This window comes from Vespa mandarinia, chromosome 19 (genome assembly GCF_050613455.1).
Source record: "Vespa mandarinia isolate Hongniang chromosome 19, ASM5061345v1, whole genome shotgun sequence".
NCBI classification, from domain to species: domain Eukaryota; kingdom Metazoa; phylum Arthropoda; class Insecta; order Hymenoptera; family Vespidae; genus Vespa; species Vespa mandarinia.
Genome location: NC_140828.1, coordinates 2,954,456 through 2,980,485, shown reverse-complemented (window position 1 = coordinate 2,980,485; position 26,030 = coordinate 2,954,456). Strand labels below are relative to the sequence as shown.

At 29.0% G+C, this 26,030-nt stretch overlaps 3 protein-coding genes across 8 annotated transcripts; 2 read left to right on the top strand and 1 right to left on the bottom strand.

Moving 5' to 3' along the window:
• Positions 1-84: 84 nt before the first annotated feature.
• Tango6 (transport and golgi organization 6) lies at positions 85-3,722 on the top strand. The gene is made up of 7 exons (XM_035883638.2): positions 85-266; positions 357-480; positions 622-1,390; positions 1,480-2,682; positions 2,760-2,964; positions 3,042-3,193; positions 3,290-3,722. The coding sequence occupies exons 1-7, from the start codon at positions 203-205 to the stop codon at positions 3,578-3,580; spliced, it is 2,808 nt and encodes a 935-aa protein (XP_035739531.2). The 5' UTR covers positions 85-202; the 3' UTR covers positions 3,581-3,722.
• Positions 3,359-26,030, bottom strand: Rab3GAP1 (RAB3 GTPase activating protein subunit 1). Of its 6 annotated transcripts, XR_014983273.1 has the most exons (17): positions 25,725-26,030; positions 25,303-25,588; positions 25,094-25,230; positions 24,716-24,929; positions 24,421-24,626; positions 24,218-24,315; positions 23,939-24,150; positions 6,285-6,342; positions 6,107-6,194; positions 5,837-5,972; positions 5,569-5,749; positions 5,259-5,358; positions 4,745-5,064; positions 4,434-4,637; positions 4,092-4,331; positions 3,896-3,971; positions 3,359-3,499 (listed from the first exon to the last, which is right to left on the bottom strand). XR_014983273.1 is itself a non-coding variant. In XM_035883640.2 (15 exons), exons 1-14 carry the CDS (start codon positions 25,918-25,920, stop codon positions 4,104-4,106), a joined length of 2,769 nt encoding a protein of 922 aa, XP_035739533.1. In that variant the 5' UTR covers positions 25,921-26,029; the 3' UTR covers positions 3,359-3,499; positions 4,092-4,103. The 6 variants fall into 6 exon arrangements, 3 of the variants coding, with proteins under 3 accessions (XP_035739533.1, XP_085518739.1, XP_035739532.1); XR_014983272.1 differs by having other exon boundaries at positions 3,896-3,951; positions 24,218-24,626; XR_004840359.2 differs by having other exon boundaries at positions 24,218-24,626; positions 25,725-26,029.
• On the top strand, positions 7,520-23,945 carry haf (leucine-rich repeat and fibronectin type-III domain-containing protein hattifattener). The gene is made up of 7 exons (XM_035883642.2): positions 7,520-8,025; positions 20,427-21,301; positions 21,369-21,684; positions 21,754-22,340; positions 22,412-22,844; positions 22,916-23,092; positions 23,175-23,945. The coding sequence occupies exons 1-7, from the start codon at positions 8,022-8,024 to the stop codon at positions 23,456-23,458; spliced, it is 2,676 nt and encodes an 891-aa protein (XP_035739535.2). The 5' UTR covers positions 7,520-8,021; the 3' UTR covers positions 23,459-23,945.

Below are 26,030 nucleotides of genomic sequence, written 5' to 3'. Positions count from 1 at the left end.
AAACTAACCGCAAAATTGACAGATAGATGACGCGACACTAGCACATCTGACGGCATTATAATGAAATTAAGTGCATCTATTCTGCAATACGCTTATTTATGTTAACCTTTTTTTGTTAATATTATAATTTAACAGATTAATGTAAATGTACTTATCTGTGATGAAACGAAAACTACAGTAAGTTTGGATATTGAATTAAACAATGAAAGAATCAAAAGAAATAGATTATTCTCAAATATTGTATAAATTAACAACAGATAAAACTGGTAAATATATTGTATACTGATAAAACTTTTCTTCTATAATGTATCATTAAAATTTATATTTAAAATCTATATATGATTATGCGTTTATAGAAGCCAATGATTTTGAAAATAAATTAGAACAAATTTTGGACAAGACACTTCCTCTATTATCGAAAAATGATAAGTATATAATATTCGGTGATAACGATAGTGCAAATAATGATGTAGATATAAGGTATGTATATATTTATACATATATGTATAAATATATGTATAAATATATATATATATATATATCATAAATTTTATCACTTTATTAATGATTAATTATATTCTATTATGAACTAAGATATATTTGAATTTTTCTATATTATAGGTACAAATATATTCAAACTATTACGTATATATTAAAAAAGATTCAGATAATAGATGAAATCAATCACGACGACTGTATTAGTGTTCAACAATATCATACATTTAAAATTGCAATAGAGTTAATAGTATCAATAGGAATTATACCATGCTTGTTACCTGGAATTGGTATCGATATGAAAAAGTTATGTCCTAGAGCTTCAAAATTAATAGAAGAAAAGACATCCATTTTACAGAAATATGAGAGATTATGTTTATCAAGCCGTTCTCTTATTGAATATTACAATGGAAGTCTTTTACGGCCAGCTGTTCTTTCTCAATTTGGTCCATTAATTGCAGCATTGCTACAATTATCATATGCTCCTTTAACAAAACCTAACGAAGAACAATTACCTTTGAAACAAGAAAATGAAATGAATAAGGAACAATTTATAATGACTGTTGATTTACACAAAAAATTACAAAACGATCAGAAACAATTTTTATCTGAATTACTAACTTTATTTGATAATTGTCCACAATATATAATTATGAAGGAGTTGATGATTATTCTGGGAATTCAAAAAGCACCAATGTGGATTCGTAAAATAACTAGAAAACATTTAATTGAAAAAATTCAGCAACCTAATGGAGTCGTGTCATTAATTGCCACTTTGTGCAGTGATACATTAGATTTTGGAACTGATTGGAACAAGTTAGATGTACTTGCTAGATTAATTGCTACATCACATGAAATGAATAAAAATAAATATTATGAAGCTATATGTCCACAGGTATATAATTATATAATATTTCTGTAAATTATTATGATTCAATAATATTATTGTTTGTCTAATATAACAAATATATACATTTCTTTTAGCTTCTGAATCTTTTAACATTAAAACAGATTAATCATTACTCAATAATAGCTAATAGCTGTATAATAGCTCTTTATGAAAGTAATCCTGATATTTGTGAGAAAAATATAATTAATATTATAATGAAGCCTTTATTAATAACAAACTTGGATCATGAAAAAGAGACAGAAATAATAGTACCTGAATGTGAATTGAATACGTGTATTGAAAATCTTATGACTTGTTTTGCACCAACAGAGGCAAAATTTAAATCTTTGCCTCACAAGCTTATATCGACTATAGCTATTCCATTATTTTGTATTCATAACAAAATAAGATCTAGTACTTGCTTGTTAAGGAACAAAGTGAGACAATTATTATTGAAGCTTCTGCACGATGAAAATTTACAACATGATCTTTTTTCTGCATTCCTTGGATATAATATAAAAGAAAATTTTGGACAATATATATCCATACAATTTGGATCTAATGGTGGACTTGAAATTATTGGAACCATAAAGAATTTAGCATATGAGGAATTTGCAGATAGTTTGTTTGACTTAATATCTGTTAATGAGGTACTTATTACTAATTTATTCTCTTATTTATTGATGTCTCTATCAAATTCTACAAAATGGTCCTGCAATAATACATTAGAAACATCTCATGACATAATAGAACGCATTGAAAAACAATTAGCTGCTATTAAACTTCTCTCACATTTGGCAAACAAATCTGTTGTTCAAGAAGCACAACTCAAGAATCCTGAACCATTGTTAAATTTTATCAAATCCTTATTTAATGAGAAAGTAATTAAAAATCAAAATAATACTGAAAACGATGATCATGAAATTATATACATTAGTTTAATGTTGATCAAAATGATTCTAAGTTCTGAAAGCAAAATGTTGAATCGAACACATTTTGAATCATTCGCAAAGTTTCTGAAAGAACAAATTAATAATTCCACTATTTCGTCACAATTGGTAGTACTTATGAAGGAAATACTTCAATTCATTGAAAGCAAACAGCAATTTAATCAAATACATTATGAAGATTTATCTATAGATTATAAAAAATTTAATAAATTTGAAGAAGCTATTCGAGATTTGTCAGATCCGCTACTTCCAGTACGTGCTCATGGGATCATAACTTTAACAAAATTAATTGAAACAAAGGATCCATTTGCTGTTGCTAGAAAAACAATTCTTTTACGCCTATTTCAAGTGAGTTTATTATCTCTTTATCTTTTGTACCCCTATAATAAGTGTGTATATATCCTTAGATTTTCATTTTGCTATAGGAAAATTTGAAACACGAAGATTCTTTCATTTATCTTGCTGCAATAAACGGTATGTGTTCTTTGGCTGTAACATATCCTCAAATAGTAATAGAAACATTAGTTCAAGAGTACATTGACATGCCACAAAGAATTACAAGTGGAGATATTTCTGTAGAAAATAGAATAAAACTTGGTGAAATATTAGTAAAAACAACAAGAGGATTAGGTAAAAGTGTTTATATATCTTTTTATATGACTTGAACGAAAATGATAACTGTACTCTTATAAATATAATATTTACAGGTGAAATGACTTTGACACATAAAAATATACTTATTAATGGATTTTTATGTGCTACACGTGATCCGGATCCATTAGTACGTGCATCAAGTCTTTCTTGTCTTGGAGAACTTTGTAAAGTATTAGGTTTTCGTCTTGGAAATATTATCATAGAGGTAATGTTTGTAAATAAAGTAAATTCTATTATTTTTAATATCTAAAAATATATAAATTATGTGAAATAATCGAAAATAATTTTTACAAATTTTTAGATACTCTACTGTATTAATTGTATCTTAGAAACTGACAAAGCACTTGAATGTCGTCGAGCAGCAGTCTTAGTCATCAATCTTTTAGTTCGTGGATTAGGAAAGCATGTTTTAACCGATCTTAGCAAAGATTTGGTTATTTTATATCGTAGTTTAAAACATTTAAGAGATACCGATAAAGATCCAGTACTACGTCTACATGCTCAATTAGCTCTGGAAGAAATTGACGAAGTTGTACAAAGTTTCCTTTTTGCCAAACCAAAATTGGAAAAGACTATATTTTTATTAGAATAAATATAGTTATTATTTAATAATTATATACGTACTACATATATACGATTCTCAATAGTACGTTGTTTATATGAGTTCTTGTTATGTATTAATGTGTGTATGTGTATGTGTGCGTGTGTGTGTATGTATGTGTGTGTGTGTGTGTGTGTGTATGTATGTGTATGTGTGTGTACATAGTATCTATTATATTATTTTTTAAATAATAATAAAAAAAAAAAAAGAAAGACTTATAATTCATTAGACAGCTGGAAATTTGTATAAAAAGTAACAAATATAAACTTTACAAAAAATATTGCAACAAACTCGTTGTATACTAACATTGTACATCACATAGCTATAGTACATCATATATCACAACTTCATCTTTCCTAAAACTATATATAAAAGAATGTATCTAAAATGTAAAGAAATAAGATTCATTATTGTAAAAAAACATATAACGTTACAGTAACCATTAGAAAAATTGTATACAATCTATATTTAAATAATATATCAAATCTTATAATTAAATTACCTCAATTATGGACTATAGAAATACAGTATCTTCAGAGAATGAACCAGCCAGACGAATGGAATCTCGATTAAGGCACGCATACATCCTTTGTGGCTGTGATGTTAAAGCCACTGAAGGTCTTGTCGTTATTGCCCGTAATATAAATTCCTTCCAGGATGGTTCTGGGAATGATTTGTATTTACTATCTCCACTTGTATCTACTTCATGACTCGTACCTACAGAGGTCATCATATGTACGGCCTACAAAATTATATCGACATGTTTATTTTTGTTAAAGTTTTATTTATTTATTTTGTTTTTTTTTTTTTTAACAATTGTACAAAAATATTAAATGCATCTTACTTTCTGAGCATCTCGAAACATTGACATTATACGAGCGCCAATGTTTCCTCTTGGTCCATCTGGCACAAATACTTCTTTTCCTCTCATTAATTCTATCAAAAATGTTGTAAATTCTTTAGAATCGTCACTTCCACCTAATTTCAATTGCAATGAGTTGACCTGTGCAACTAAAGCTTCTACACCTTCTATATCACGTGTTATTTCCTAAAATGGAAAAAGAAAGAAAAAAAAAAAAATATATATATATATTATCAATATAACAATAAAGAAATTTAATTAATTATTAATTTAATTAATTTTAAGAGACTCACTTCGTAGAGCTGTAATTTCTGATGTAGTGGTTTCGTAACGTATTGCAATTTATTTAATATACTTTGTGCAACATCTGGCAAATTTGGTAAAGCCTCTTGCTTTTGTAAATTTAAAGTGTAAAGCGCAGCATGCGTTAAGGACGGTAAAAGAAGTCGTGCGACCTGACCAAGTTTTCTTGAGCTTAGAAAGTGAAGAACTTTTTCAGCTTCTCTCGTGTCATCGAATAATCGTTTTTGACGATGGGCTGGTACTGGTTGAGCCGATGCCCAAGTTGTTGACCATGCATTCTCAGGAATTAACATTCTTGGTGAGAGATGACCTAGATATTTTTTCATTATATTATTCATCAGGAATAATACTAATGTAAGTTCTTTTTTTAAATATATGTTTAAAGTCTTTTTGTGTGTATGTATGTATATGCCTGTGCTGTGTATACGCGCGAGCGCGCGTGTGTGTGTATTTACATATAGATATATTAAATATATCTCATATATGTTTAAGACTTTAGCTGACCATTTGGTTGACCCCATTCATTGGTTCCTTTATCTTCTATCCAATCTCGGGGAGAATACCATCTAATGAAGTCTTCTAATATTGCACCTGGATTTGCTGCCTATTTATATAAAATATATTATTATACATTTTATTATATTTTATTAAATTTTTTTAGATATTTTAGATATGAACAAAATTTTTAATTAAATAAATTCTTTACAATTCTAAATTCTTTACATTTCTAAATTCCTTTCTAATATTTTCTATTTTCTTCATAGCTATTATTTAAATATCATCTGTTCTTTAAATATTTATTCAAGCAATATACCTTAAAAGATTCCATGTCGGAAAGCAACGAGGCGCTCATCATACGAGCTCGCATTTCCGACGCATATTTGTCGGTTCCCAGCTGCATCATTACTTGAGCGTCTTCTTCCAATTGGTCTTCCGTTTTTGGAACAGGTTCTTGCGTTACAGGTAAATAAAGGGGATCTCCTGTTTGTAATAATCTAGAAATTTCGTTATATTATTCTCTTATTGTCGAATAAAATATTAATTATTCAAAAAATTAATCAAAAGATTTCATTTGTTAATACCTTAAAGAAGGATGTTTTGTTAATCTTCCAGCTGGTTTGTTCCATAGCAAATGTTTTGCTTTTATTTGGGCATTTGTTCCTACATTTTCTGATTCTACTTCACTTGTACATTCAAAAAATTCCTCTTCTTCTGATTCTACGAATATAAATATAATATAATATAATATAATATATTATATTATATTATATTATATTATATTATATTATATTATATTATATTATATTATATTATATTATTAATATTAATATATTAACATACTGTTATTATACCTGTTTCAAAGTCTTCGTATTCTACACTCTGAGATTTATTTATCGAATCTTCTCTAGATTTTTTTCTTTCAATACAACAATTCATCATCTTTAATCATAAAATTATTATTATAATACATTGTTCAACAAATTTTAAGAAATGAAAAAAAAAAAAAAAAAAAAAGAAGAAGAGATGTACCTGTAATTTTTGATGTAACAAACAGGTTCTAACGGAGTCTGGGAAACCAGGAGCGATACTAAAACAATTTAAACGAATAAAAATGAAAAAGATAACTATCAAACTCAACATCAGACTCAAATATTAAACTCAAAATTTTGTCATTCTTTGTTTTCTTTTAGAATAAAATTATGTGAACATTTTTTGGAAAACATTAATCCGCTGAACCATATATATAAGACGAATTTTCTTAATACTTTTTTTATTACGAGATGACCGAAGTATCGAAGTTGATTCGAACAAGACAAAAGTTAACGGTGAAACTGGTTTTCTCGTCTCAGTCGGACACTTAGTTTGTTAAACAGAATCGATTTATAAATCCCTCGAATCTTTTCTTTTCTTTTAATCTTATTTACATTATCATATTACCAACAAGTAATACAAATGACGTCATTTATCAGATCTAATGCTAATTTCTAATGTAAGCACATTGTAAGATAATCAATGGGAAAATTCTTATCTAACTTTCCTTTTCACTTTTTCTTTTATAAAACGCAAAAGGAAAAGAATTAAAGTTCTCAGTATTATTTAAAATATATATATATATATATATATATATATATATATATTCTTTTCATATTTTATTTTCACTTATTTTTTATTATAAAACTGATTAACAAAAATTTTCCCAAATAAAATCATTTCAAATATTAATAATTATATAAAATTATTTTTCCTCTATTTTTAGTAAAAATACACAAACGTTGTAATATTAAATATCGAATGAACAATATTAACATTATATTTATTAACCAATTCAAATAAATGAAGTTTCTATATAAAAAATTTTTATAAAAAATTATTTATTTATAAAATTTCATCATGCCTTTTGATCAAGACATTATATATAGTTTTGTTTTTTGTTTTATTATATACATATGATCAATTAATAATAAATTCCTGCTTTATCCGAAATACGTATGAGATATATTTTAATATAAGAAAATAATTGTTGATAGTATTAATTATAAAAAAAGAAAGAAAAAAGAAAAAGAAAAAATATTAACTTATTCAATTTCGACCAACTGCTTCCGCTTTCCTCGGGAACGATTATACGAGCAGGTTTACTTGAAGGAGATTCTCCGTTTCGAGAGGTGTATCCTCCTACCATGCCTACCTTTAAACAACCCTACTCCAACAGTTCGTTCGTTCAGGCAGGAGACAGGATTCTAGGGGGATTGGACAGTGTCTGAGGAAGACTTGTCGCAGTCGAGTACAAAACCTCGATGCCAATGTGAGTTCGAAAGGAGAAGTTAACGGTGAGGGACCGGTCAGTCTCCATTTTTTTTTTTTTTATTCTTATACGATCTCAACCTTTTCGATAAATATAACAACAAAAAAAGAAAAGAAAAGAACAAGAAAACTTTGTGTCGTGTCTATTTTAACGTGAGTTAACAAAAAGAAAGAAATTTTTTATCAAAAAATATTTAGTGAAGGTGCAAAAGAGCAGGTGTAAAAAATAATCAACGATTCGTTTTAACATATCTTCTATCAATATCAAGTTGAAATTTTTTAATTTATTATCATCGATGTGGATGGAATTTCTTGAAGGTCGAAGGTATCGCCGTGCTAGTTGCATGAAAGCGAACCTTAATCCATATTCGAGGATCCAATTTTTGATTTAGATTATCATGGATCGTGAAGGAAATTCATGTCTATAACAACTTTAACGAAGATATTTATTGGAAGACGAAAAAAATGAGTGAGTAATGTGAAGAATTCAAGATTATTTGTAATTCTTTTTGTTCGCTTTTCTATTTTTTATAAATACATCTATAATGTTTTATCGGATAAAAATAAAATTGATCGAATTGAGATCAAAAATGAATATATTAAAGATAATCGAGATTGATCGAAGGTTAGTTAATATAAACTATAAAGGACACATTGGTATTCTATCTACTTTGCCATGAACTTCGAAGGGTTAATGCACCCACGCATGTATCTTGTGGCTATCGTCTTCGGTCTATACCGTCCGTCCTTGAACCATGCTACGGGACAGTACCAACGTTCTATAGTCTATGCGATGTTTCCTTTCGAGCAATAAACGCCATATAGAATCGTTTCTTTATATCATTTTGATTAAAAATTTTTGACAAATTTAAAAAATTGTCTTATTCAAAAAAAAAAAAAAAAAGAAAAAGAAAATAAGAAAAGTAAAAGAATAAAAAAAGATCCTAGAAGTATTCTATTAACGCATTTTTTTTTTTTTTTTTTTTTTTATTACAGAGAATTAATTAATTATCGAATTATAATTTAATAATTATAATTCTAATTAACTAATTATCAAATTATAATTTAAAATCTTCTATGATAAAAACGAAATATATTCTTCTATCGGTTTTTACCGATGATAATATCTTTACATGATATATTTTTCAAAGAATTCGATTTACATGCAAATAAAGAATTACGATTTACGATCAGCTGGGATTGTGCTTATAGCTATCATCGCGGTGAAATCTTTCAAGATTTGCACGTGAAACGTTCAACGAGCATGGCGATAAGTGATCCGTTTGTCCGAGATATTCGTATGATCATCAGACCGTACCGTGGTTCTTCCGCTTCGATTCTTACATTAATATATATTATTTTCTATATCTATATTTATTAAAAAAAAAAAAAAAAAAAAAAAAGAGAGAGAGAGAATGAGAGAGAGAAAAAAAACTAGAACGCTGTTAAAATTTATAAGATAAATGGCAGAAATTTGTTTGTGATTACTATTCTTGATCAAAATTATAAAGATTTAATCATTAAATATAATGTGACAAATAGACAAATGATAATATATAGGATATTCTAGAAAGGATCAAATCATGATATAAATCTCTAGCTTATGGTGTAAAGAACGAAGAGATAACAACCGGTTGTGTTAGTGAAAGTTTCGCGTCATTGGGTTGAGAAGACACCTGTGCACGTACACATTCTTTTAATTTACATAATACAATAATGTAACAAATGATATAGATACTTTGTCGAGATAATTTTAGATATAATTTCAGACATCATTTTTATCATCTCATTTGGATTGAATTTAGAGAAGAGAACAATTATTATATTAATTTTATCGTTTCAACAAAAAAAAAAAAAAAAATAAAAAAAAAAAAAAAAGAAATTGAATAATATAGAACTGCGGTTATATGTTTCAAGAGATCAATAATAATAATGATAATAATTAAAAAGAAATAAATTTGTTTATATATCGATCGTTCGTCGTACTTGAACGTTTTCTTTGCGGTGTAATCGTAGCCTTCTAGTGGTTTGTTTTAACCATCTTTTTCCTTTCTATAGTTCTTCTTAGTTCTCAATAAAGAATAGAAAATTTATTAGATCTTGTTTAGAAAGGTGTTGTACTCGCCCCCTTCATGTGGCCAGGGTTGCGTTTTGCGGTCGCGTTTCTCGCATAGTACGGCTGATCAGCCGCAAAAGTGAATGTTGAAAGTACAGGAATTCATTTTTCTAAGTTTATTGTAACCACGAGGAACGTTTAATATGCATTCTCTATATATTAAACAATATCTCTTTAAAATGAATAAGAAACTTTATAAAATATAATTTTACTTACAAAAAAAAAAAAAAAGAAAAGAAATAGAAAAAGGAAGAGAAAAATATATTTAAACAGATTTATCTTTATTTAAAAAATTTTACTTTTTCTTTTTATAAATTTATTATTAAATATAATTACAAAAAAAAAAAAAAAAAAAAAAAAATACAGGCTGAAGGCCAAAAGTCCCTGAGTATTTAATTTTGATTTAAGACATTATTATATTTCTCATCTCTTCTAACACTTTCTCACTCTTTCTTTTATTGCGTACAGGTTTTGAAAAAACAGCCTACAATATAACTTTCTTTTGTTCCGGCTCACAAAATAGTTATTACTTGTAAAAAAGAAAAAAAAAAAAAGGAAAGAAAAAAAAAAAGAAAAAGATAAAGAAAAAATAATCAGAATTACATTCGCAATACGCATTTTACTTTCAACGATATCGAAAGGAAATAACCGTGTCTAAACGTATATTCTGCGTATCCTTAATAATAATCGATTGAGAGTTAGTTTCTAATATTTATTGCGTTCTATGAACTCGTCGAATTTCACGTTAAATAATGACGTGAAAAAGTTGAAGAGTTAATCGAACGTTTAACCGACAAAAGTTTATTCGATAAGATAATAATAATAAAAAAAAAAAAAAAAAAAAAAAAAAAAACTGAACACAAAGTTAATAATTTTCGATGTTTACTTTTTCGTATGATCGAAAGTCGTTTAATCGTTAAATAAGAAAGAAAAAAATTTTTTTTCTTATTCGAAAACTTCCCGCAAATCCAGTGGTTCGCAAACTATAGTTGCAATTAGTTTTTTTGTTTTTCTTTTTTTAACAATAAAATAAATAATGTATTGCAGTAATAAATTAAATTGAAAGAAATTTAAAGAAAAATATTCTACCTGATCTTTAATAATTTTTTAGTTTGAATATTATTATTTTAATCGGTAACATCGTGAAAAATCCTTTTGAACTTTGCTATGACCCAATGCTAACCCACATCTCGGTAAGGCCAAGAGAAATAGAGTTAGTCGCGAACGTCGGAGCTCTCATTTCCGGAAGCGCTTCTTAACTTCCGTCGTGAGACTACCAACGTAATTACGAATACCGATGGATACACGGGCATAAGCTAAATAATTATGATGACAAATCAATCGATAGATTTTTACTTCTTAAATTATGATGAATAAGGAGTAACTTTTCAACAATCTAAAAAATGAATTAGAAAAAAAAAAATTAGAATTTTGTTTTATTTTTACAATCAAGATCGAACTTAATCTTTAAACTACAACGAGAATAATTTATCTATCGGTTTTAGAAAAAAAAATAAATAAAATAAAATAAAATAAAATAAAATAAAATAAAATAAAGTAAAATAAAATAAAAATCATAATCATTCCATTTTATTTTTATTTCACGAACGAAACGAAAATCAAAAATACGTCGATCGATCGATCTTAATCTTAATCTTAATCTTTCTAATGACTGTTCACCACATTGATTACATAATTATCATTACATAATCATAAGCAAAGAAGTCGATTTAATCGCAAAGAATTCACGCATGATTTCCACACATGATTATCTCAAACTACCGTCCAAATAATTCAAGAGAATATTTATATAACCGGAAGAAGCGTTTCACCGGAATAAAACAATTGCATACACATACAATCTTATCTATGGTGTGAAGTTTAACAGTTCCGGTTCACTCAAAGAAGACTAGTTACGTCGTTAACTTGACAACTTTTTCAACCCATAATTAAACCCTTCCCCTACTATATTACATCCTTCTTTCTTTCTTTCTTTCTTTCTTTTTTTTTTTTATTCCAATCTCTTTATTTTTCTACTAACATCGTCTCTCCATATTTTTCCTATTGTTCAATGTTTCTCTCATGAGTCACCATCAAAATGAATGAGCATAATAAAAGCATATAATTAGACTTTTTCGCGAGTGAAAGGATAGAGAAAAAAAAAGAAAAAGAAAAAGAAAAAAAAAAGAAAAAAAGAAAGAAAATTATGATTATTTACACGTCGAGAGTTTTCCGATTATTTAAAATATCATTTATTTATTTATTTTTTTTTCCTTTTATTCTAAATATTTGATGCACGTACATTATTTTCTATGCCAATGAACAAATACGAATACGAGAGCAATACTTATTAGAGTCAAGAAGTATCGACACAGATTTCTCACACGAATGACTAAAGAAAGAGAAATATGTGGAACAACAAAATGAATGGACTTAAGAGACGAATGATATTTCGTGTCCTGCCTTGCAATATCCTTTATCGTTGTGTACCGTACTAGTTTCAAAGGAAATCATTTCTTTTTCTTCTTTTGTTTTTTCACTCGCGTATATAACTAAATACACTTCTTATTAACATTCCTTTTTATAATTTAATTTTTATAATATCAGTTACGATAAACCGGTTTACGTTCCGTTCATTTACTCTCTCTCTCTCTCTCTCTCTCTCTCTCTCTCTCTCTCTCTCTCTCTCTATCTATCTAAAAAAATAGAAATATACTAATGATACCAAAATAATCTTGTCTAAGGAAAAGTTATTTTCCTGATGGATTAGTCCTCTTTGTAGCATTATAAAAAGACACTTCCATCTTGTTTCAATTAAAAAAAAAAAAAAAAAAAAAAAAAAAAATGAAACATTTTTATTTAAGAATGTAACGATGAACTTAATACTAAATATGTTAAAATGTAAACGTTGTCAATTTTTAAGGACTATTTTTATTAACGAAACATCAAAAAAAAAAAAAAAAAAAAAAGAAAAAAAAAAAAAAAAAAAATCATTCACGTGTCATTTATTTTATATTACAAACTCGCGTGTGTGTTGCGATTCGGTATTGTGTAATTAACGCCTACAGGCTTGAGAAATACGAAACGAGCGTCATCTTCACAGTAATGCTTACGAAATGTTACAAGAATGCATTGTAAGAAGCCGGATTAGGTCAATCGTGATTTTTATGCGAATGAAATTATAACGTGTATCCTAATTTATAACGTCAAATCAAATATGTCATTTTTCTTTTTTTTTTCTTTTTTGTTTTTTTTCTTTTTTCTACATTTAAGTTCGCAAATGTGATCGTATATTTTTGAAAATAATAAAAGATATACTCTATCTATCAATTCGTTATAGCACTTTCCAATCCGTTTCGTTCGAGATAACGGGTATGCTATCGAGTAAATTCTACGAGTATGATGCAAATTTAAGAAAAAAGAGATTAAAAACAAAAATTGCAAATAGAGAAATAAAAGGAATTATATGTGCTATAAAATAAGAATTTTATCTTATGTAAGTCTTACTTATGTAAGCCAATATACCTAGTGATAAATTTAAGCAATCTATTTTGTTTCTAAATTAAATATCAAATAATGTTGTCATGTTATATATATATATATATATATATATATATATATATATATATAAAACATTTCTTAAGAATAAAACTTTGCTTATAATAATAATTTCTAAACTATAAGATAAATAATATTTAAATTAAATGGACTGGATGAAAAGTTCCTAAGTGATTTTGCAAATCAATTATTCTTCTTCGTGACTTTTTATACTTATAATTAGACTTTGTAGTTTTATAATCTGAAAAAAAAAGTAGTCCAAAAAGTAATCCGCGAAAAAGAATAATTAAGTAATAAAATCATCTAAGAACTTTAGGTCCATCCTGTTTAATAATATATAAACGATATTTAAAATAAAAAATTGCATATAAGTAATTAGATATTATTCTTTCTAACGAAGAACAAATTCTGTCTCAGATATTTCCAAAGCACATAAATAAAAACGATTGTATCAAATCGATTTTCGATTCCTAATTCGATCTCGGTCTATTTAACACCAGAAAGAAAAAAAAAAAAAAGAAGAAGAAGAAGAAGAAGAAGAAGAGGAAGAAAAAGAAGAAGAGTGACAATCGATTCTCCATTGATTCGGAAAACGTTCGTTGGCGCGAAAATAAATGTTTCGCGTCGTTGAATTCGACGGGATCGGCATCGTGTCGTTTAGTAGAAACAAGACACTCGAATTTGTCGGAAAACTTTGAAACCTATTCGATATCTCGATTTACCGGACATTCTCGAGAGAAAAGCGAGCGTCGACGAAGCGAGACCGACTAGAACAACAATCGATATTGTTATCTATATCTTAAAAATGATTCGCGAATTATCTCATTTTTAATTTTTTTTTTTTCCTTCCAATTTCGATTTCGAAAAATAAACTTTTAGATAATTTTTAATAATTTTCTAACTTCGAAAAAGTAAATTTTTTAAATTGTTATCTCTCTTTAGAAAATAATTCGATAGATATCAATTACCATACTTCAATCAAAACAAATCAAATCAAATACTTTTCGATCTTATATATTTATCAACAAAGAAATAAATTAGATAAGTAAATGTTTAAATGATTCTGTTTTCTTTTTTTTTTTCTTTTCTTTTTCATGAATAAATCGTAAAACGGTAAAGAAAACGAGGACTTCGTTACTAATTTGCATGCATGGTGTACTCTGTTCATGAGCCACTTTAATGCACATCCGCGCTACATCTTACGATGACTTTAAACATATACATACGAACATTTGAAACCTACTGAATAATACTACCCAAGTTTAGAAACTATTCGTAAAACGATGACCAATCCTAATTATAATTAGGAGAGAGGGAGGAGAGAGAGAGAGAGAGTAAAAGAGAGAGAGACTAAATTGTCGACTATTAACAATATTAATAATAACAATTAAAAAGAGACGTCTATTAATAAAATTTGCATAGTTTAATAATAATAATAATATTGAAGTTATGTACTAGATAAAAAAGAAAAAAGTACTAATGAAATTATGATGAAATTCTATTACAATCGTTAAAAACATTATTATCATACACATAAGATATTGATTTCTCTCTTGTAATGAATATTTCTTCTTATATATATATATTTGCTAAGAGATCGATGTTGATAGAATCGTCACATATGAAAAGAATTCCTTGTTTGCCAGCACGTTACTCGCGTGTATGCGTTTTTCGAGATGGAGCAGGTAACAGTACTTAGATAGTCGGTTAGCATACTGTGCCGATTGGTAGCTGGGACCGTTACGAACATATAGAAAGTTTGGTAGGTCGAGAAAGAAGACAGTCTCTATGGAATATTGTACATATTGCAAGGTAAATTATATATTAAATTAACCAATCATGAAATATATCAGAGAATTTTTAATACTTTTATATTTAAATTATAATTTGTATTTTTTATATTGACAAACATTGATCAATTACTATATTACTATATTTTTATAATTTTTCATTATATTATATTATATTATATATTATTATTTATATAGATATTAAATAGAATATAGAATACAGAATATAAAATTGGGAAATAGAATTTATTGGATAAAAAATATTAAAAATTCTAACATTACTTTTATTAACTAACTTAATACTCAAAAATTTTTTTAGATAACTGAAATTAGTTTATACAAAATTTTGTTCAAAAAAAAACCATAAATCATCTATTTAAAATCTGATGTAATACTTTGATAGGTCATAAGCTAATTAATTTACTTATCAAAAGAAAAGGATCTAAATAAACGATCGTGATATACAATTTGTATCTGATTTCTACATTTGTAAACATGCATTTAAATAAATTTAATAAATTTATAAGATTTAAATAAATAAATAAGAAAAAAAAAGGACAAAAGAAAAAAAGTCTTTCGTTCGGTCATGAAGATAATGCACACGACTAGAAATCCACTCATTCTAGAAATTCCGTGGAATTAATTTATTCCATTAGTTTACGCGGATTGCATGCTAGATGAAAAGAATGAGCGCGCAGAATGTAAATAATATAATACTATTCGCAATATTCCGATTTGTCTGTTTTTGAATGAACTTATATATATACAGATATATACATATATACATAAATACTTAAAAACTCCTCTTAACTTTTTTCTTTATTCTTTCATCATTAAATTTCTCTTTTAAAAATTACTATCATATAAGACGAGTATGCTTCATTCGTTTCTTTATTATTTACATATACGATGCAATTTCTCCATTGTTCGTTTCCAAGTATAAAAATGATCATGAACGTGAACGAACGAATGAACAAAAAAATAAAAAGAATGAATGCATTTACTTGAAAGAAGAACGAGATTTATCTCAGAGATAAAAATAATAATAATAATAATAATAATAATAATAATAATAATAATAATAATAATAAATTAAAAATACAAATAAAATCATAGCATCGACAAAAAAAAAAAGAAATAGAAAAAAAAAAATAACTAGGAACATAATATCTAATTCCTGAGGACTTGTAAGAAGTATTTAAGAATTCGATTCGACTCGAGAAATCTCTTCCACTTTCTCGTATAACGTTCGAGATGAATGGTAGACGTAAGAGAATTTACGCAACCAATCCAAGGATTCACCAACACTTTATAATATATTTATCAAACTACTCTCACATAGATCCCGTTCGAGAATTTCTTATTTATTCGAATACATTAAGAATTCTTATTTATTCGAATATATTTTAATATCATTTAAATGATTACCATAAAAGGACGATAAGGTCATAAGTTACTTTCGAACGAAACAGGATAATGTGAACATGATAAGTGCATTTAGTGCTAGACCCTTAAGAACAAAAAAAAAAGTGCAAAAATAAAGAAAAAAGGGGAAAAAAATAAAGTAGAACATTAGCGTGAGAACTGTGCGAGTGATCGATTGTAATGAAAGATAAATACTATTAACCACAAGTCAGAGTTAATCGAACCACTCATTCTAATATACTTCTTAGTATATCTAGTAGAAATCTTTATCATATATTTCGATCTTACGTTGAAAAAAAGAAGGGAAAAATAAAAGAGAAAGAGAAAGAAAAAAAGAGAGAGAGAGAAAGAGAGAGAGAGAGAGAGAGAGAGAGAGAAAGAGAAAGAGAGAGAGAGAGAGAGAGAGAGAGAGAGAGAGAGAGAGAGAGACGAACAGTCAAAAGGGAACGAAAGTGAAAGGCTTTAGATTCCTAAGCGAGTTAGTTGCACCCTGTGCACGTGTACTATACGTCTATATTTCAATCTATCTAATCTCCAAACTATAGGAAATCCTAAAGACTTCGAAACATAAATTGTAAGATCCTTTCCTAACCACGTTGTATTAGAAAATACTTAATTGTAAAAATCTACATTTCATGCACTTTCGCTCTTCTTCTTTTTTATTTATTTTTTTTTTTTTTTAACTATTTTTAACAACACAATCATTAATATCCTTTTCTTTCTTCGACTGATCCCCGAATGATCAGAAAAAAAATGCACAAGATCAATGATAAAAATAACTACAAATTACTCGCGAAAGAATCGTTATAATTTGTTTCATAGTCTAATACCTCTTTTTACGCTAGATGGGATGAGATTAATGATACCGTCAATTATTATATACTTTTTTCGATACATACATACACACAAACATACACACACACACACTGAAAGTTCAATAACATTCTACGTAATACGATTAACTCTTATTTTACTTTGTAATCAATATTACATTGTGATCTCGTGCGGAAAATGATGTAACACTTGAAAGATTCTTTCAAAATTAATATTTAATTTTTTGAGCCCATTTTTTGTCTCCTCTCTATAATCCTTAATAGAAAATGAATTAATACTTATTTTAATAATGATATAAATATATATATATATTTTTTTTTTCTTTTTTAATCTTGATAAATATCTTCGTTCATATATTTCCAAGGTCACTGACACTAACACAACCTCTAGAAAACTTCAACTGGTCATACTCTGATAATGTTAACACGCGAATTACTGATTGATGTGTCTATCAAGATCGGTTTGCTGCTAACGAGCGTAACAGATAAGTATCTTGATGGTTAACTTAACGAACAAATCCGGCTTCGATAAAAACATGCCGCGCACAATCCGTTATTAGAATTTATTTAGAAAAAAAAAAAAAAAAAAAAAAAAAAAAAAAAAAAAAAAAAAAAAAAAAAACGTGTAAAGAAAACGTTAAACCCATTTATTCCGAAAAAAAGTCTTTTCTTTTCTTTTTTTACTGCCTAAAAATGAGAAGAGAATATAATAATCGAAGACATATACATACATATCTATATGTATATATATATTATTTATATAATTATATATATATATATATATATATATAATTCGTATGAGAGTCGATTATGCTATAATCTACGGTTATTTAAGCTAATTTTTATTCTGCTCTCGTTAACAAGTGTTCCAAGATCCGTATTGCAACGGTACTTGATTTAAGTAATTAATTAACTTAGCCAGTAGCTCTTTTGCTTTTGCTATGAAGATCCAAACTGATGAGAAGAGCAATTTTTCAAATACTAACTATTTCCGGAGAAATCCTAATGTCTATATATAGATATATAATAAACATTTTCTAGATCGCGTTAACAAATATATAAAAAGAAATTTCTATTTTTTTGTTCTTCTTTTGTTTTCAAACTCTGCAAATAAAATGAAAATTTATTTTTCAATCACTATATTCCAAATTATAAATTTCTCTTCGATCGTGAACATATTTACCTTGAATTTTAAATAATCATATTCCACGAATGAAGACCCAAATGAAATCTTTTTGACGCAATATACTAAAGAATGTCTAGCAATATAATACCTCTCTCTCCTCCCCTCTTTCTCTTTCTCTCTCTCTCTCTCTCTCTCTCTCTCAATGTGATTACTAATAAATATAAAATATATGTATATAAGAAATTATAATGTCACGATTATTCTGAAAGACAATTGGGACAGATTGTCGCTCTTCTTCCGTAAGTGAAGCACGAGTGAAAGGTTCCAAATAGCTCCCTCCATTCATTGTACACGAATGCAAGGAATGTGCACACGCTTGAGCTTAATGTAGGTGACTTACTGTGTCTAAGAATTGTTCTAACCGAAAGCAGGTTAAAAGCTATCACCTAACTTCATCGCACTAGAAACGGGAAATATCTTAGTTATTCTCACAGACGTTCGTTACTTTTCCCATGTGAATTTCATTTCTTTTTGTCAGTTAATCCATCGACTCCATTCAACCAAAATTAATTATTATAACGAAAAGTATTTTATTTCTGGCGTTGATCGATCAAATTTTTACAGATTCTAGACGAAAATATTGACATTTTTATAATTTTTATTAATTAACGATCTAAAAAGTACATAGCAGAGAAAAATAATTATAATGAGTAATTAATTTCAAACATAAAGGAAATAGTTTCAACTCTAACAATTTATTATGGCAATGGAAATAGGATGAATAAAAAATGTCGAAAGGATTATAGAAAAAAAAAAAATAAAAAAAAAATAAAAAAAAAAGAAAATAAAAAAGAAATAAAGATACAACTAGATCGGCAGAGTGCGTGTAAACCAGAACCCACGAGCGTATTACGAGCGATCCCTTACACGCTGCAACGATTTTCAGTAACGAAGAAATGTTCTGTTTCTCCCCATATACGTATGTAAGTAACCGGTAAAGTTTGAAACCGTGTTGCGTTGCCCGATAGAGTAATAACCAACTCGAAAAGAAGAGAAACAAGATTGAGATTGAAATTAGGTCTTTTCCTAGTTAGCTCTGCGTAAGTAAATAGAGAGAGAAAGAAAGAAAGAGAGAGAGAGAGAGAGAGAGAGAGAGAGAGAGAGAGAGAGAGAGAGAAGACGTGAGAATGGTGAGAGATAGTGAAACTGTCCTAAGAAAATCTTCGACCGTTCTAATTACTATGACTGATCTAAACGCAATCGCGTACTAAAAGACCAAACTGGATTACTTTCACTCGATATGTATATATATATATATTTTTTTTTTTATCGAATTCTTATATATATATATATATATAAGAAATTATATAATAAATATATAATACATTCTTATATATATATATATATATATATATATATATATCATGTAACTATTTCATTTAATAAAAATTCATAATCGTTTTTATCGTGACACTTTATATAAATCTACTTTTTATATAATTTTAAATGATTAAAAGTTTTCTCGACGACACGAAAAAAAAACAAAAAAGGATTTTTACGATTATCGTGTCCTATCGATAGGAAGATTGAACCGAGAACACGCATATACTCCGGCCATTGACTCGTAACGGGTTCGGTCTATGCCCTATGGACTCTGCTTCGTTACGAGCCTTTCAAGACTGCACAAGTCCAGTTTTCATCGTCGCCAACGATTTTCCAAAGCCGTCTTAACAACTTGCAATGATCTAACGTAGAATTTTTCTACGATTCTATAATCGTAGAACACGTAATATATCTCGTTTTTATCCTGATAAACTTTTAACATAGATGTATCTATCAAAAAATTTAATCGATCATGTATGTAATTTAAATCGTGTATCTAAAAAAAAGTTCAATCATTTAAATTATCTATCTGTCAAAAGTGTAGTCAATGAAAAATATTACTTTACGCTGTAAAATTTGTTACAAAAAAATTAATAAAAATCTTCAATGATTTGTTTTTTTTTTTTTTTTTTTTTTCAGATACGCTCACGATCAAGACGTTATTGCTTTTGGCAGGCACGATATACATCGTGAATGCAACCTCAGTCTGCCCTTGGGCTCAAAATGTCGCAGAACTTGAAAACTCTTGCATCTGTGATTATAATCTTGCTAAAGAACTATCAGTACAATGTGACATCGTTGATTACGGTCAACTACTATTGGCTATGAAACGATACGCTTCAAAGATCACCGTTGATCTCTTTTACATTAATAACAGTACCATTGGTACTCTAAAGAATGGATCTCTTTCAGCGCTAAGAATCAATAACATACAATTATCGGGTTGTCGTATTTCGATAGTTGAACCTGAAGCATTCAAAGATCAAGAAAATTCATTGAAAAGTCTTAATCTTAAAGATAACGAACTGATAGAAATACCTATTGATACGTTGAAGACTTTAAAGAATCTTACAGTGTTAGATCTATCAATGAACAAGATTACAAAAGTTCCAGATGATGCCTTTGTTGGATTGAAACTGGTCACTTTAAAATTGTCTGACAATGAAGTTACTCTCTCATCAGGTGCCTTTAGAGGTTTAGAAGCGACTTTGAAAAATCTTAATCTTAAAGGTACCCGACAAAAAAAAGTACCAGAAGCATTAAGAGGTCTCAAAGCTCTAGCCTTTCTGGATCTATCACAAAACAGTATACATGAATTACCTGGATCAGCTGGTATCAAAGCATTCGAAGGACTAGACTCATTGACTGGTCTCAATCTTGAGAGAAACTTGATCCAAAATATCGGACCAAATGCTTTCTATGGCGTCAGAAATACTTTAAGCTCTTTGAGTTTATTAAACAATCTCATCCCTGATTTTCCAACTGCTGCAATCAACAGTATTCATGATCTTAGGGTAGAAATTTATAGATGATAAAAATCTAATCTTATTATCAAGGATTTTAATAATTCATTTTCTACAGGTACTTGACATCGGATTCAATCTAATAACGGAGTTACCAGTGAATGCTTTTCAAGGTAATCCATCGGTAACACTTCTCGCTATCGATGGAAATCCTTTGTCCACTGTACCAGAACGAGCATTGGCTAGATTGAATGGTACTCTAAGAGGACTGAGCTTGGGAGGAAGATTCCTTGTATGTGATTGCAAATTACGTTGGATCGTCGATTGGATCAAGACTAAGGATCTTCAAGTAACTAGCCGCGAACGTAAACCACCATTTTGTGGTAGTCCACAGAGATTACAAGAAAAGAATTTTTATAACATCGATATAAATGGTAAGAAAACTAAATCTTCTTGACCGTTCTCGGAAAGATTTCTTGTTAATTCGACGATAATCATTTTAGATATGACATGTGAAAGAACACCAGAAATTATTGGAATTGGCACTGTTGAAAGTGTCGATACTAGAGAACCAACAGGTCCAAGTGATAATGTAGGTGTTGCTACTCATCACTCAACGATAAGACCACAGATATCTACCAAAACAACTAGTACATCGACTACTACACCTTCAACAACAACAATCTTTTCAACTACAGAATTTAAAAGAACGACTGAAGCACCTCAAACATCTACTATGTTTACTTCGACAACTAATAGACCAACTGCAGCTCGAACAGGAAATGTAGTTATAATGAGGACTACTTTAACTCCACCTAGACATGTTCAGGATCAACCTCAGCAACATCAACCAAGACCTCCTTTGGTTCTTGGTTCTCCTCTTTATAAAGCTAAATCAAATGATAGAGATATCATAGTGAAGGATGTACTTAGACAGGATAATTCAGTGATTATCTATTGGGACACAAAAGCACCTAAGAGTTTAGGATTTCGTGTGATTTATCGATTATTTGGAGATGATAGTTTCGAGCAAGCTCCGCCACTTGATGCTAGCGAACGTGAATTTAAAATAAAGAACGTACCCTATCAGGTAGAATATACTTTAGATTTAAATGCAAAACGAATAAAAATAAATCAATGATCAATTGTTCATTTTTACAGGAATGCATCATAGTATGTGTCGTTTCATTGGAAGAGACCAATCTTACGCCAGCAAATGTTCCCTATCAACAATGCAGAGAAGTTAGAACAGAAAATTCACCAACTTCTAATATGGACAAAATCACTATAGCTGCTAGTGCAGCAATATGTGCGACTATAGTAGTTGCAGTGATAATCTTTGTGGTTGCTAATAGAAGAAGGGCTCGTAAACTTCATACACTTCATAGTATAGATCAAACTAACATGGGTGGCCCTATAGCAGGCTTGCCAGTTAATTGTTGCTCAACCGGTGGTCCAACGCCAAGTCCAGGAGGACCTCTGTCTTCTATGGCGACCTTGAGTGCTTACAATGCTCAAAAGGAATGGGATCAAGTATCAGCTTATAGTAACAGAAGTATACCGAGACCTAGAATCTTTCCTGTCGATCGACAAGGTATGAATATTCTTACTTTATCTGACTGATAAATGATGTAAAATTAATACATTTATTATTTCTAATCTTAGGTTCGATTACTAGAGCTTCTTGCATCGACGATGTTCGTTCTCAAACAGGCCACTATGGTGGTAAAGTATCTACACGTTCGGTTGCTGATGGGCAATCACAACATAGTTTCTCTAATAACTCTACACGATATTTTGCTAACACGACTTTAGGATCTAATCTCGTAAACTCTAGACCAGGTATTTAATAAAAAAAAAAAAAAAAATATTAGTTCTCTAACGTTAAATTAATAAGGATTAATGAGTGATTTTTTGATTCTAGAATTACGTCAGTCACGTCAATCGTTAGCAGCAGCTTCCGATAGAATGTCGCGCAGCAATTATACTAATAATCACATGCCCTCTCATGCTTCCTCGAGAAGACAACGCCCAAGATCACGTAATCGTACCTTGGAACAAAATCCTCCAAGGCCTGGCAGTCGCTATAGTTTAGCTGACTCCACGCATACGTTGAATAATTACGATGAAAATAATTGGACCGATCATGATATGGACATATACATGACACGTAATCCAACTACGAGAAGCGGTCTGATGCCAGTATGATCATCGGTTTTACAAACTTGTGTTCAGTCGGTTCGTTTGATTTTATGCGATTCGATGCATCAACGTACAACAACGTACTCATATTAGACTAAGTTAGCAATAAGGCCGATCGAATCGAATGATAGCTATTGTTCATCGTAACGATCATTTTTATAAATTGTATGACTTAGGTACTTGTAATATGTATCAACGAGCCAAACAATTGTTCATTGGTTCATTCGAACTACGATCTTGTTTTGAATAAGTATTCGCTAAATGTATTTATACCCAAAGAGACTGCATCGCGAGGTGAAATGCATTCGACGGAACAAGCGTTCTGTCCTAAACGAATGTTAAATATTTTTAAATAGAATCTATAGATATACACGCTGAAAAGTTAAGTGCATTATCGTCAATTGATTAAAAATGCATTGAAATTCGTTAGAGATTAAAATCAATAATTTTTTTCTAATCACTTGACGAATCAATAAAATTACTCACCCTGGTATAAGAATATCCGATTCTCTACGAAATCTAATTTCCTGAACGAACTCGTGCCAAAGTTGAGCTAATGCTGTGGCTCCACCTAGATTATGTGTGCAATGTGAGGCTACAACTGCAAGACGCCATACTAAACTGTCAATTATACATGTCTTTACTCCTTTCCACTGTTCCTCCTCGTAATATATACTCATATCACCGTACGGTGTTTTCTGAAGAAATTCATATAATTATTATTTCACAGGAACAAGTAAAATATCAATAAAATTCTATACTTACAGGATTATCTTCAGTATCGGGGAAAAGAAAATACAATATAGGCATCAATATTTCTTCAGTAATTGGACCTTCCACGTTCTTTGGTTTTTTCGTGTTTCCTTTACCAATGACAGAAGAAATTGTAGGAATTCTTGATTCACTTAATATATTAAATGCAGCACTCAAATTGTTCTCATCATCGGCGAGAAACATGGCATTCTCACCTAACAAGTCAACCATAGCTCTCTGATCGTTACATAAATGTAGAAAATCTGTTAAATAATCTCCAAGTAAACAAGCCGGAGAAGGTACCATTGTCACTTGAACTGACCACTCTGGTGCTAACTGTGGTTCTAAATCAGTGAATCCTTCACTGTCTACTACGACGTGCTCTGACATTTGCGGCCATGTGGTATATAGATGAAGTTCCCTAAACATATATCAAACTCAAGAATAGACTACTTTCCTTAAGTTTATGTAAAAAGACTTTTTCTATGTCTTTACATATAATCATCTTACCCAACAGGATCAAAAGTTGCTCCAAATGGAAGCTTTCCTAATTCTGCTACTCCAAGTGTCTCTCCTTGCATAAAATCAAAATCTGGAGGTTGCTGTGTCCAAGTACTGCATGTCCAATCCCTTAGTAAATACGAAAATCTCACTGAAACTAATACTGGATTTAACTTCACTCCATAGCTTTCTGTGATTTTTTGTTTGAATACAGCAAGCAAACCTGCAAATAATTTTTATTTTTTAAATAATTCCATACATCTCTAATAAAACTTATACAAATAATAATATAATAATTCAACATTTTACTACAACAAAATTTTTATATTATAATTCATTATGTAAATTAATTAATTAGATAAAACTGTAAAAAGAAAATGTACACACCAGTAAGATATTTACAATGAGGTGGTATTTTTTTCAGATGTACCATCTCGAAATTAACGGAGCTGCCTCTACCTACGCTTGTACCAAGATACAGTTTTTGCCATGATTCTTGTACCTGTACAAAGATAGGTACTTCGCTAAAATATGATGAAAATGTATTAATAAAATATCATTGAACCATATATTTAATGTCGATTGAATACCATTACCAATTTGTATTATTAGCAGCAATTGTAATAGAACTTAATAAAATCTTCATACGTGTCTCCTCTATTATAGGATTTCTTTTTCCTGGCACTAAAACAAGAAACTCTCTGATTCCAAAATAAGGTGCTATTTCTAAATGTTCTTGATCTACACGAGCAAAATCATTAAAAGAATTGAATATATCCTTTTGACATTCAGTTTTTTCGTCGTCCTCATCTTCCAATGAACTTTTCATAGTTTCAACATTCTCTATTACAAGTCTAAAGTGCTTAAATGTAAATTCAACATCTAAAATATAATTTAGAGAATTAACAAAAAAAAAATATGGATTGTAGAAGGAGGTTATCAAATGTTTTATTAGCTCTATTATAGATCGTATATATGTATAAAAATATAAAAAAGAACATAATAATTAAAAGAATACCTGCAAAATGAACTTTCTCCGTATTGTTTTTCCATTGAGAATTAACAAAATCGCCGGATTTCAAAGATGGACCATTTCTTTTATCAGATATTTTCCACTCATGCATAATTTCTTCTAAACGTGCAATAAAGACCTCCCATTCTGTAGCAGTCGTGAAGTCGTGATGATAAAAATCTTCAATTTCGATGTTATTCATTTTCGTTGATGAAAATCAGGCCTCGAAACAATATTTATTCCGAGCCATTCAAGTTAACAATCTTATAGGTTAAGTGACAGAACGTTATTGAACTTGTCGGTATATATACG